Here is a 12,452-nt window from a genome sequence, read left to right on the forward strand (position 1 = left end):
TATCTCCGGCGCCGGGGGGAGAAGCCACATGTCTTGGAATACGTCTCTGCTGAGCCCACAACACCCCCTACCTCCCAGGTTCAGCCCCAGGTTGCCTTCCAGACTGTAGAGATCAAGACGGCAGCAAGCCCAGCCTCTGCTGAAAGGAGACAGACTTTTTCTACTTTCAGGTAGAAAAGGACTTGGCTGGGCTGGGAGAACACAGGCTCGGTCCAGTCTGTCTGTTCCTGAGTAGTTGTGAAATTTATTTTAAATAAACTAACCAAGCTCCAACCAGTCCCAGTTTTTAGTCTATCAGAGAGCTCAGCTGGCCCCTGGCTGGGAATGTGGCCAGGTCATACCACTGGTTGCTGTGCCCAGGCAGCCCTGACAACTGCGCTTGCTGGAGTCGTGGTAGTAGCCAGACCCTGCCCCCACTTGTTCTCACTCAGCTGTGCTGGGCCATGCCCTCAGGCATGGAGGGACACACACCCCGCCCGCCATAATGGTACCAGCATTAATTTATTAAAATTAATCCCGAAAAGTAACCGTACAATAAATTTAAAAAAAATAGAATCTTGATAAAAAAAAAAACCAGGTGCCCCCATGCCACACCTCCAGCTGGCAGCACCATGGGGCCGGGCTGGTCAGGAAGGGATGGGGAGATGAGGGTGACGCCCAGCAGCCTGGGGACAGTGTCAGCAGCACTGTGCCAGCCTCAGCAGCAGGGCTGCAGCAGGACTAGAAAAGCTGCTGAGCCTCATCCCTGCGGGGCCAGGCCAGGCACAGCAGCGTGAGGCTGGCAGCGGGGCTGGCAAGGGGTGGTACAGGGTTGGTGGGCCCTGCTCAGCACCTGCCCCCCACGCCACGAAATCCTGCTGGCTCCAGCGCTGGGGAACCTGCCTGGGCCCAGCCCAGCTGGGGCCCTGGCTGGCTGGGGAGCTGGCCTGGCTGGCGCATCTGGGGAGAGCGGGGCCTGGAGCCCTTTCTGGGTCCCTGCTGGCTGGTGCCAACCCTTGTCCCAGGCTGCTGTTGGGGGTGGGGGGAGGCAGATGGTGTGGTGTCCTGGCTGGTGTTGGAGGGTGCACAGACCCGGTCTCACTGGCCTCACCTTCACGGGTCTTGGCCCACAGGGAGCGGTGCGGGTGTGGTATCTCCCTCTGCAGAGCAGGCAGGGGCTGGGCCACAGAAGAGAGGGGACAAGAGCATGTCTGTCTCTCTGTCTCCCTGTCTCCTCCTGTGACCCTCTGCAGCTCCATCCCCGGGCTGCCCCCATGTCTCACACACTCTTCGAATAGCCAAAGATGCCCACAGGGAGGTATTTGACATGTGTTGGCCACTGTGCTGCCAGCTGGAAAAACTTCACATCGTTCCACTCCACCCCATCTATGGAGACTGAGAAGAGAAGGTGCAGTGAGGTGTAGCCCCACCTGGTCTGACACATACAGCCCCATGGGGCTTGTGCGTCGCCTCACCTCTCAACATGGTGTTCTGGTGCTTGGCTGTGCAGATGAGGCGTGTGATCCCTTCAATGACTTGGCTTTTGGGCTCCAGGTCCTTCTCTTTTGGTTTCTTGCTCAGGAACATCACTGGGGGGCAAGGACAGACAGGACCAATGTTAGGATGTCCCTACCTGGCCCTGGGTGGGAGCCCTCACCCCAGGGCTGGCTGCACTGACTGGCCCCTGCTGGGCCGTGTCTCAGCCCTGCCCTCCTGTGGGCTCCCCCCCTGCCCTTTTTGCAATAGACCTTGGCTCCACAGCCAGAGAGGACCCCAGGGTGGGCCTGGTTACCTTTCTTGTTTTTCTCCTTGGTGACCACAGTCATAGCCATGGTGCTAGGGGGCACCAGCTCCCCTGTGCCGGGGATGCGGCTGACCTGGAGTGAGCGGAAGTTGCTCTTGAGCGTGTTCTTGATACCTGTCTCCCGCTTCTCACCCTCCTTCTTCCTGTCCAGCCCTTGTGTTGTCCAGTAGTCCACCTGCAGGCCCATCACCTCCACACCTGGGCTCAGAGACCTGGGCAAGACGGGCAGCACCATGCAGCACACAGGTGCTGTCCTTGCTCCTCTCCCTCTCAACAGCCCAGCCTGCCCTGGGAGCATGCTGGCCCCGTAACCCCAGGATGTGGCAGCCTCAAACCCTCCCACCCCACCACCCGCTGCCTCACACTGAGTTGGGCTTTCTTACCCGGCACCTGAGAGGCCACTGCTGACAGACGGGGAGGGTGGTGGGGTGCTCACAGTCTCCTTGCCATAGGGGGCCGCTCCACCAGCAGCTGGCGCTGAGCTCAGCAGAGACGGGGTGCAGACTGTGGCATCATCTGAGTCCACTGGGGAGGAATAGTGTGGGTCAGGGCTGGGGGACACCAGTAAGGGCCTCCCCACAGTGGAGAAGGGTGCCAGGGACTGTGGGCTCCCAGGGACTCACCAGAGGCACTGAAGGACTGCTCCACCAGGCCCACCTTCACCACCTGCAAGGACAGACAAGTCAGATGATCCCCAGCGTCAGCAGGATTGTGCACTGCCCTTCCCCCCCCCACCCCCAGCCCCAATTGCCCACTGGCCTTCAACACACTCACCCCCACAAAGGGTACAAACTTCTGGCAGGAGTCCTCGTCGGGGCTGCACAAGGAAGAGAGGCTGGTCAGGGCCTGGGTGTGCTGAGCACCGAGTGCCATGTGGCAGCCTTGTGGCCCAGGGACCCCCACGCTGGCAGGGACCAATGCTGGCTCAGCCAGCCACTGGGACCATCTGCTCTTGCCCTCCCTCCCATGAGACCCCCTGTCCCGGACATGGCAGCACAGGGCACACTACACAAGGAGGCAAGGAGTCAGCCCCTCCAGTGCTGGGAGAGGACTTGCATGCGGGAGGGCAGCCCTGCCCCGCTTTGGGGTCATGGCTCCTCTGCACGGCAAGAGGGATGGACGCACATGGGGGAAAGGAGGGGGGCCAGGCAGCGGCACAGCAAGCACAAGCCAATACCTGATATAAAAATCAAAATAGAGACTTCTCTTCCTTGGGTGCCAGAAACCAAGAGAAGGGAGAGGTGAGAGTGCAGCTGGAACATGAGCGTCAACCCCCGGGCACAGTGCTGGCTTGTGGCCCCCAGCCCAGCCCAGCCCAGCTTTGGCAGCCGGTCCCCACCATGGGGCTGCCACAGCCCACAGCTGCTGGAGGGGCCAAGCACACCATGGGGGTGGCAGGGGATGGCACTGCAGGCCTCTCACTGTGGAACCCCAGCTCCCCTCAGCACCATGCTGCTCACTGGCAGAGTAGAGTGTGGGGCCTCACTCACTTGTCCCCCATCTCCCACAGCCCTGTCCTGGGCACAGCCCAGACTGGGGCCACATGAGGGCAGGACAGGTGCCCCGGGGCCATGCTCACCTCTTCTGCTTGTATGTCAGCATGGCCTCAGAGATGGGCAGCTGGTGAGAGAGGCTGGCTCCAGCGATGAACTGGGCGACACGGCCAGCAATGTCCACAGTGTCTGTGGGTGCAAAGAGCCGTGAGGGCCTTGGTGGCAGCTGGGCTCCCCTTCAGGGCACTGCTAGCCCCACCCTGCCCTTGCTCCTCACCTGCGATGGGTGTCTCAGCCCTGCTGAGCAGCTCCCGCCAGGCTGTGTCCAGGAAGAGAGTGCTGTATTTGTTATCCACCGAGGCCAGGTACTTGGCCAGAGGGTGAGAGCCTGCGGGTGAGAAGGGCAACATTGGCTCCAGGCAGGGGAGCATGGGTTGGTGGGAGAGGACAACCCCGGGGCCAGGCTTCTGGTGGCTCTCACCCAGTGGCACAAGCAGGAAGCGAAGGTAGTTGAGCCAGTCGGGTGTCTTGCTGGCCAGCTGCTCCACGAAGAAACGGAGGACAATGCTCAGGTAGCTCTGGTCCCCTGCCACCACCACCTTCACTGGGGGAGGCATGTGGGAGTTACAGTTACAGCTGCCAAAGGGAGAGAAAAGGAGACTGTGAAGGACATGCAGTGGCTCAGCAGGTGGGTCTGGGGGCAGGGGACATGTCCTTCCAGGCCAATTGACCCAGCATCAGAAACCCATTGGTGACAATTTCCAGCTTGCTGAGCACTGCCGTGGGATCCCCCGCTTTCCCCAGGGCTTATACCTGCTCCTATAGTCGTGTGCACAATCCCAAAGGATCCTAGCAAGCCTTGGGGGAGCCAGGACCCTTCCCAGCCATTCTTTACAGTCATAGGGGCCACCAGGTTGAGCCCAAGCTGTACTCACTATCGCTGGATGCGGGAGACGGTGGTGTTGAAGGCTGCCTGGATGTCCGCCACGGAGCAGGTGGATACGACCAACTGCTTGTGTGCCTGGAGCTGCTCACTCACGTACTGCCAATGCAGAGAGCTTGGGTTAAGGCACCCTGGGGGGCCAGGGCTGTGCTGGCATGCCATGCAGGGAGGCTGAAACCTTCAGGTCACACCTGGCTCCATGCCCAGGCATCCCTGCCCCTCCCACCTCTGCTCCAGGGGGGCTGGCTGCCCCAGCACCCTCCTCTTGCCTTTGGGCACAGCAGTTGCCACCCTATGACAGCAAGGGCAAAACTGTCCCAAGAACCAGGCTGTGCTCCTTGAAATAAAGGTCCTTGAGATCCAGGGACCCTCTGATTAAATCCTGCCATCCCATAGCAGGGTCCTGCTCTAGGCTCAGTCACCCTCTGCTCATTCCCTTCTCTTGATCTCTCCCACTGTGGCACCCAAAAATCCTTCTGTGCCTCTTCAGGTGTCTGCATGCAACTGAACAGCGGTAAAACAGGCAGTCATGCTAGACAAGGGGGCTTAGAAGATACCATGACAGGGTCTGGGAATGGGCATTGCTCCTTTTTCCCCATCAGGACAAGAGCTAGAACAGGAACATGCCAAGAATGTGCGGCTTGGGTCAAGATTCCACCACCTCTCACCGAGGTTTCTTCTGCCACAAACCCTGCCTTGATTTTCCAGCACTGTTTCTGGATGTCAGATGTAGCTGCAGGATCCCAGAGGGGTCTCACCAGTGTTTTATATAACTGCTGTTTGCATGTTTGCACACACGTACACAGCCCTGCTCACATTCAGCAGTCAAGTCCTCCATGCATGGGGGAGGCAGGTGCTTGTCAGAGGCTGGGCCCATCCTCACATGGACACGATCGTGATCAGCATGAGGCAGGAAGGCCTCACATGCCCCCCTGCCCAGACACGCCAGCTCTGACAACACAGTATAATGCTCCCTGGGAGCAGCAGGCTACGTTCTCCCATTTTTGAGTAGGAAACGGCACCTCTGCTGCTTCCGAGGGCCTGGTGCCAGCAGAGGGTCTGGCACCTCTGGCAGGGCATCCAGCAAAGCTCTGGCTGGTGTGGGTCCCTGGCAGCCAGGACCAAGCAGTGAGAATGCAAGGCACAGTCCATTAACCAGCCTTTCTGGGACTGCTCAGAGCATCATGCTTTGAGGATCCAGCAATGCTGGTGTGTGGCAGATGACGGAGTAGACACACCAGACTGTGAATGTAGCTGAGCACCATGAAATGCACTGTCTCCCTGAAAGAAGGGCCATGTTGGGGGAGAGGAGGGCACAGCTGGTGCCAGGTTCCCTAGGACACCCTGCCATGGTTGGGAGAATCCCCTGGGACCCTGCTTACAGCTCCCCCCATGCATCCAGCTCCCATCACACCTACTCACCTGCCCCTGCCACTCAGCCACATTCACCAGCACAATGCTCTCGGGGAGCTGCTCATCTGAGACCAGGATCTGGTTCAACTGATCATAAACAGACTTCCGGGGCACCTATGACAGCATTGTCACGAAGGTTAGCCACAGCCGGCTGCCTTGGCCACTCTGCCCATGGCTGAAGGGCCTGGCAGGGCTCTCGAGTGAGAAGCCTCCAGGTGAGGCAGCTTCCAGGGCCTCACCTGGGTACTGTGCCATGAGTCTGGAGAGCTCTCACTGTCCAGGCTGCTGGCGCGGCCACCCTGTCCCTTTGAGCTCTGCCGGTCCTTCACAGAGGTGCTGCGGGGACGCCACAACTGCTTGCTCTCTGCCTTGCTGTGAGAGAGAAGCAGGAGAGGCGACACTGTTGAGGAAATCCCATCTCCACCAACTTCCACTCACTCCAGGGAGCCTATGTGAGCCCTCTCAGCCCTGGCACGGGAAACAGACCCGCCTTACCTGGGGGACACGGCACTGGGGAGCTCGGTTTTGGTGCCGGGGCCCAGCTGGGCCAGCCTGTCCACACTGCCCTCCCTCGTGGCAGCCTCTGCGGGGCCCAGCCGTGAACATGGCTCCACTGCAGCCAGCTCCTGAGGGCCACACACAGTCACTTAGCACACACCGCTCTCCCTGACCCACTCCCTGCACCGATGGGTGCCCCTGTCCAGGATAGGCCTGGTGATCCTGCTGGAGAGCCAAGGCTGCAGGGCCTCAAGAGGGCTGGGCTGCATCTCCTGCAGACCCTAACCCTCCTTCCACTCTTGCTGCTCTCCAGCCCCATCTACTTGTCCTCCCAGTCCTGCCCCCAGGCTGGTGGGGACCCCTGGTACCTCAGGAAGCAAGGTGGGGCCTGAGGGAGCTCCAGCCCCACTCTACATCCTGTAGCCTGGACTCACCACTGCAGGGACCTCCACTCCTGGCTCTTCCTGTGGTCGCACCACTCCTGGCTTCCGCTTGTCCACCTCGCCCTGGGGGACAGGGAGTGGGGTCAGAGCAGGATGGAGCACCCTGAGCGGGGCAGCTGCCAGCGACCCATGCCTGGCCTCACAGAATACGTGCTCCCACAGGGGAGCCCAGCATCCCCCTGGGACTGGCCCCAGAGGATGCCACCCATCACTACCTGTCTGCCTGTGCTGAGAAAAAGAAGAGGAAAGAAGGGAAGGAGCGGCCCCAGGCAGGTGCTGCCAGGAGCTGTGGTCTCAGAGGGAGCTGCAGGCACTGCAGGGATGCTGGGCTGGCTGGGTAAGGAGGGGGCAAGAGGTGGTGGTGGTGTAACTCACAGGGCTGCCCGACTCTTGATCCTGCCCTTTCTGGCTGTGCAGACTGCCGATCTCAGTCTGGGAACCAGAATGAGAGACTCCCTCAAAGAAACGCCTGCAGAGAAACAGACAGACGAACGGACAGACAGACAGACAGATGGGAGAGAAAAAGGCAGGAATAAGAGAGGAACAAAGTCACCATGATCCCAGCACACCCCTGCTGGACTGTCCCAAAGCACAGAGCGCTGTGGAGAGGTCCTCAGTGGGACACAGGGCCAGACACCCACGTGACTGAGCAACTCACAGCCTAGGAGCAGACCTGCCAGCGGACTGCCAGCCCCGCACACCATCGTCTGCTGCAATAATGCTGGGTGCAGGGACAGGATGGGGCCACCCCAGACCAACAGGGCTAAACTTGTGACCTCAGTGAGTTGGAGGCAGGGTCCCTGTCTCCTAGCCAGCAGCCATTTCTCTCTCAAGTGATCCCCTACCACTGCAGTGCAGGGTGAGGAACCACTGTCTTGCCCCATCCCACTGATAACTGTCAACACCATAAGCCCAATGCGCTGCTGAGTCCCCTCTGCACCACCACAGCTTCCACAGATTTCTGCTGCCTTCCCTTCTGCTCCCCCTTTTCCAGGGAGGGCTCCTTGCCTCTTGACTGCTGCTGCTTCATACTTCCAGCAGCAGCTTCCACCTTCCCTTTCTGCATTCCCCTTTCCTGAGGCTCTGAAGGCCACAATATTGCACACAGAACCATACCACATGTAGCGCAGCAGTACAGCAATGTCCTCTTTTGTTCTCCAGCACTTACATTTACCTTTGTTTAGGTGTCTGAGCTAATGTTTTTGTAGAGCTGCGTTGTGCAACCCCAAGGTCCTGTTCCCAAGTCACAGTGGTCAACACAGGAACTTCCTTGGGGCAGCAGGACTGCCTCTGCCACCACTGTGTGAGCTTCCACCTTCGCTTCCCCTTTTTTCACCCATTATTTAATTGCCCAGGACCCCCTCCACATCCTGTGGGCTGTTCAAAGACCAGTCTTTAGGAAACAAGCAGGCTCTATCACTAGATGTCTCACCTGTCAGCTTTCCCAGGACCCTTGCAGCAACTGCAGCCCATCTGCAAGGCGTGACTTTCCTGCAGGAGATCTGAGCCATCTTCCCTCTAAGCTGTATGTATGTCATTTGCTCACTAACTCCCAGGAAAAGTTTCTCCTGATTCACCTGGTGTGCAGATGAGGATACCAAGTTGCAGGCTTCCAGGGACGGCCACAGAGGTGTATGATATAGAGCAGTTCTTCTGTTAAGTGTCTGCCAGGGTTTCTATTGTTTTCTATTGTCCTCATCTGGATATATCTGCAGCTTTCTGCAGGATACTTACAGACCTCTGAACATCCTGGCGGCTCCATTTACTTTCCTTTTAACATGTTTCCGTATTTGTATACGGCACGCTGTGCTGCCAGGCACAACAGTGTTTGTCAGGTTCTTTGCTTTTACTGCTCCTACAAGAACCTTTCATCTCAGCAAATTATGGTCCCCACCACAGAGCAGCTCTTCAGCAGCAGTGTTTATACACTGGCTGGGGGAAGTCAAGGCTTGATTTTCCTTTCACTGGCTCTGTGACCAGCTGCTTCACAACATGATCATTTACCAAAGCTACAGGTTTAGAGTCGGCATTGTGCCCTGGTGGGACATTTTCTCCAGGTCACACAGGAATAAATTATGTCTCCTGTTATTAAGAGATTTCTGCTCTCTCCACCCTTCCACTCTCTGCTACAGGATCTCAGGCATTGTCACCACCCTGTACAGTCATTACTCTACACTTGCCTTTTCTCAGCCAGCAATTTCAATCCATACAGACTACATTAATAACTTAAGAGTCAAACCAGAGAAATATGTAAGTTTTCTAATAATTGAGCCCCCCCCCCCAGCATCTCTCCCACACTCCTCTGTACTGTACCAGTAATCGCACCAGAATGTGACATACCCCTGGTGCCACTGGTACCTCAAAAAGGTATCTTCATCCCCTCCTTTTTCTTAGACATTGGATGTGTCTAGATTGTATACACTTGGTCTGGCTTTCAACACCCCATTTAAATGGGGCTGTCTCCTCCTTCCCCATGGAAGCTGTGTCTGTTTCTGCCCTCTCTCACTTGCAGTTCAGAAGCTTTCAACCCTAGAGCACAGAGCTCTTCTGCAGTTCTCAGCTTCCCCTGTTCCACAGTTTAAAGGATCTCCTATAGGCATGACTGAGTCTGAGTCTCAGCAGGCTGAGATTTAGGTAAATCCCAGCCCTTCTGCACAGCCTCCTGTTTGCAATGAATTAGCCCCCTCTTCTCCATCCATTTTCCCAGTCACCTATGGAGACTTTTGCTCCTTCACCTCTCATCTTCAATCAAAGGCTCTGACTGTTGAGTTCGTACCTAACAACTTCAGTTCTAGCTCCAGTTTCCTTCCCAGTGCAGGAGCAGCCTACAGATGCGTGGCCTCCCTGGCCTATCAAAAGGATGGCTATCTGCTCCCAACACCACTGGCCCAATCCAGGGCACTGGCCACTGCTCACCCTTAAGGACTTCCTTAATGTCTTTGCTCCACAGAGACCTTCACAGTGTCTAGCAAGGCTGTCTATGACAATAAATCAATCCAACATGAGGATCACATCTTGAATTTACAGGCTGGGCTGGAAGGTCATCACCAGCTGAGAAGGCTATGCAGGGCTTTGGAACCATGGAGTCTACACTAAAGACCTTAGCATCTGGCTCCCACATCTCCTTAGAAGTAGTACAGACCGAGTAATGTGAATTCAAGGGGATACACACTCAGCACTGCCAAAAACTGAGGCACTAGAGAGCAAACCAAGCTAGGGACACTTTGTGAACAGGCTGAAAAACAGCCCAGGGCCCAACAGACTGCCCTACAGCAGCAAACACCCAAGGAAAACTGTAATGGCAGGTACAAGCACAAACCAGCACTCACTCTAGGATACTCTCCCAGTGACCAGATGTTTGCGAGCAGGCACTCGCAGAGCCAGTGCAGGGTCTTATATTTAAATACTCTCAGTAGACTTTTCTTACAGTTTACATAGTTTTACATAGCTTACATGCATAAACTGTTATATGACCACAAAAAGACCTTCCTTTTTCTCCCACAGCACCTTTGTTTCTTTAAAGCCTTTGATGACAGACCATGGGAAACTCCTTTTGGAGCCTAAGAAAACCACCTAAGCTTGGTCCAAGAAGCTCCCCCTTGCCCAAGTGCTTGCTGTCTCCTTCACAACTTGTGGGTTTACGGAAGACATGACTTATGTTTCATCCACATTGCTCCATGGGTTCCTGAATCCAGCAGATTTAATTTCAAACAGTTTGCCTCTGGCAGACCAAGTCTGCTACCCCTGCTAAGTACCTTCAGCAGGGGTTCCACCTAATCCAAATTATATTTAAATACTGAACTACAGAAACAATAATGGCAAGTAAACTTGGCTTGGCTAGAAGACACCCAGTAAACTGTGAGGCAGCCAAGTAGAAAGACAATAAAAGGCAACTTTCTCACAAAAGTACAGCATGGAAACAGAACAGCCATGAGCAGAGAGGCCAGGTAAATGCAGATGATGTGAGAGAAAAGCCTGGTTTCACTGCATGGTCCACTGGAGACCTCTGTGCCAAGTCAGCAGTGCTTGGCAGATCAAGTCAAGACACTGGGTGCCTGGGGAATGGGGTGAGGAAGAACATAATTGATGGTTGCTAGTCACATGTGTCCACAAAAAGTGTGAATGCAGCATGCAGATCTCACAGGGACACAAGGAACTGGCCCAAGCAGTCACAAAGTGCTCAAAAGACAGGCATGCTTCAGTGTGGAGAGCCCTGAGGTGGCCAGGACTGTCAGCAGAAAGATATGAGAGCTGGGAACAGGGGGGGCATGTACATACTCTTCCAGCAGATCAGTAAGTCAGATACCAGACTGGCAGGAAATTAAATGAGACTAAATGTGAAGGAAGCCAGTTTTAATGGCAGTTTTGAGTTTATTAAACAGAATATGCAAGTGAGGAGCCCAGTGGTGCCAACAGAAGATGGTGATGGGAATGGAGACAAGACAATGCCTGCATTAGCTCAAGCAACAGAAAAGTGTCAGAGGGCATTTCTCCAGGTCCCATAGACTGTGCTGTTGGCCTGTGACTCCTTGCCACTCTTACCTCAGGGTGGGCTTGGGTGTGCTGTGCACACTCTCATTGTCCTCAATCTCCGGGCCACTGTCACTGTTGTTGCATTCTTCCAGGCTGTCATAGAGCAAGCCCAAGTCTTCCTCCACCTCCTGGGTCTGGTCTACAGGGTCAGAGTCCAGGACCTGTGGAACCAAGCCCAGAGGGCAATGAAGAGATATGGAGTCATCTGCATCCCAGGCCTGGCACATACAAGCTCCCTCCCAGCCACGAGGCACACCACAGCACTGTTCCCACCTCAGGGAGCCAAATCCAGCCTGTGGAAGAAGCAAGCAACACTGACATTGGGCCAAAGGAGGGTCCCATGAGCATGACATCTGAAGGAGTCTCAGACACCCATCATACTTACTGGGGGTTAAGACCCCTGGGAGGACCTCCACCAGTTGTGCCGCACGCTCAGTGCAGGCTCCCAGCCAAGGCCAGCTACCCCCAGGCTGCTGTTAACCTGCTCTCAGCCATGAACAGGATTGCCCCTGGGGCAGAGCCAGTGTATGACAGCACCATTCTTCCCCTGGCCCCTCTCCCCAATAGGGAGATGTTTTTGATTTGAGCATGAAGCTCGGAGCTGCCTTCCTGAGGCAGAAGGCTTTGGAAAAGCCAAGCCCCAGTCTGTGCCATGTCTCACACAACCTTTGGCAACATCCCTGAGCACCTGCAGCTCATGCCTCATGCTCCCAGTGAGTGGGAACCCACACTCTGACACATACACATCTGCAGGAGACACTGACAGGTGGGGCAGCTTTCCTGCTTCTTACCTCCTCTGTCACTTTAAACCTCTTCAGCAAAGCCACAAATTTCTGCTTGAAGTTTGGTTGCTAAAACAAAACAAGGGAAAGAAAAAAGATCAGCAAAACTACCAAACCAGGTTCCAAGATGACTAATGTACAGGCCACGGTTGCTCTCCTTAACATGCCGTCACCTCCTTTCTGGGTCCACAGGCCCAAGATCAGCTATGATCTCCCTTGATCTTTAAATTTGCTGTAGGATTTGGACTAAATTTGGACTCCGCAAGAAGCCACTGTATCTGGGGATGAGGGAGGGCGCAAGGACTCAGACTCTGCTACAGGCTGGAATAGCTCTTTCTCCCCATTTAAATCCCCTTTCTCCCCAGACCATCTGGTTGAGGAATGCTGCCTTCAAGCAAGAAAAGATGGGGAACAAATTCAAGAAGGTGCCCAGGGACCTGCACAGCTGAAGCAGATGGGGACGAGGAGATCCCTGGAGAGCAGGAGGCTGTCAGGGCAGCTCCCCCCTTCTGCTGACAGGCAGAAGAGTTGCTAATGGCTCACCCTTCCTTGCGCCAACCTTCC

General features: G+C 55.8%; 2 protein-coding genes across 2 annotated transcripts in view; one reads left to right on the forward strand and one right to left on the reverse strand.

Annotated features, from left to right (window-relative positions):
- The window catches only part of LOC104128794 (cullin-9), a 12,377-nt gene extending 12,116 nt beyond the window's left edge, over positions 1–261 (forward strand). Inside the window, exon 22 of the mRNA XM_035897071.1 lies at positions 5–261. Coding sequence (XP_035752964.1) covers positions 5–174 — 170 coding nt within the window. The 3' untranslated portion in view covers positions 175–261. The remainder of the gene's footprint in view (positions 1–4) is intronic.
- Positions 262–1,143: 882 nt separating this feature from the next.
- LOC104128796 (phosphofurin acidic cluster sorting protein 1) overlaps positions 1,144–12,452 on the reverse strand; it is a 41,128-nt gene continuing 29,819 nt past the window's right edge. The window contains exons 9-25 of the mRNA XM_035897072.1: positions 11,898–11,957; positions 11,116–11,267; positions 6,949–7,042; positions 6,565–6,636; positions 6,128–6,258; positions 5,872–6,004; positions 5,642–5,746; positions 4,212–4,318; positions 3,758–3,912; positions 3,554–3,664; positions 3,363–3,465; positions 2,558–2,600; positions 2,407–2,449; positions 2,167–2,308; positions 1,772–1,995; positions 1,455–1,568; positions 1,144–1,374 (exon numbers count right to left, since the gene is read on the reverse strand). Of these exons, the coding sequence (XP_035752965.1) occupies positions 1,259–1,374; positions 1,455–1,568; positions 1,772–1,995; positions 2,167–2,308; positions 2,407–2,449; positions 2,558–2,600; positions 3,363–3,465; positions 3,554–3,664; positions 3,758–3,912; positions 4,212–4,318; positions 5,642–5,746; positions 5,872–6,004; positions 6,128–6,258; positions 6,565–6,636; positions 6,949–7,042; positions 11,116–11,267; positions 11,898–11,957 (1,905 nt within the window). The 3' untranslated portion in view covers positions 1,144–1,258. The remainder of the gene's footprint in view (positions 1,375–1,454; positions 1,569–1,771; positions 1,996–2,166; positions 2,309–2,406; positions 2,450–2,557; positions 2,601–3,362; positions 3,466–3,553; positions 3,665–3,757; positions 3,913–4,211; positions 4,319–5,641; positions 5,747–5,871; positions 6,005–6,127; positions 6,259–6,564; positions 6,637–6,948; positions 7,043–11,115; positions 11,268–11,897; positions 11,958–12,452) is intronic.

This window comes from Egretta garzetta, unplaced genomic scaffold (genome assembly GCF_000687185.1).
Source record: "Egretta garzetta isolate BGI_Z169 unplaced genomic scaffold, ASM68718v1 scaffold17, whole genome shotgun sequence".
Classification (NCBI taxonomy): Eukaryota; Metazoa; Chordata; class Aves; order Pelecaniformes; family Ardeidae; genus Egretta; species Egretta garzetta.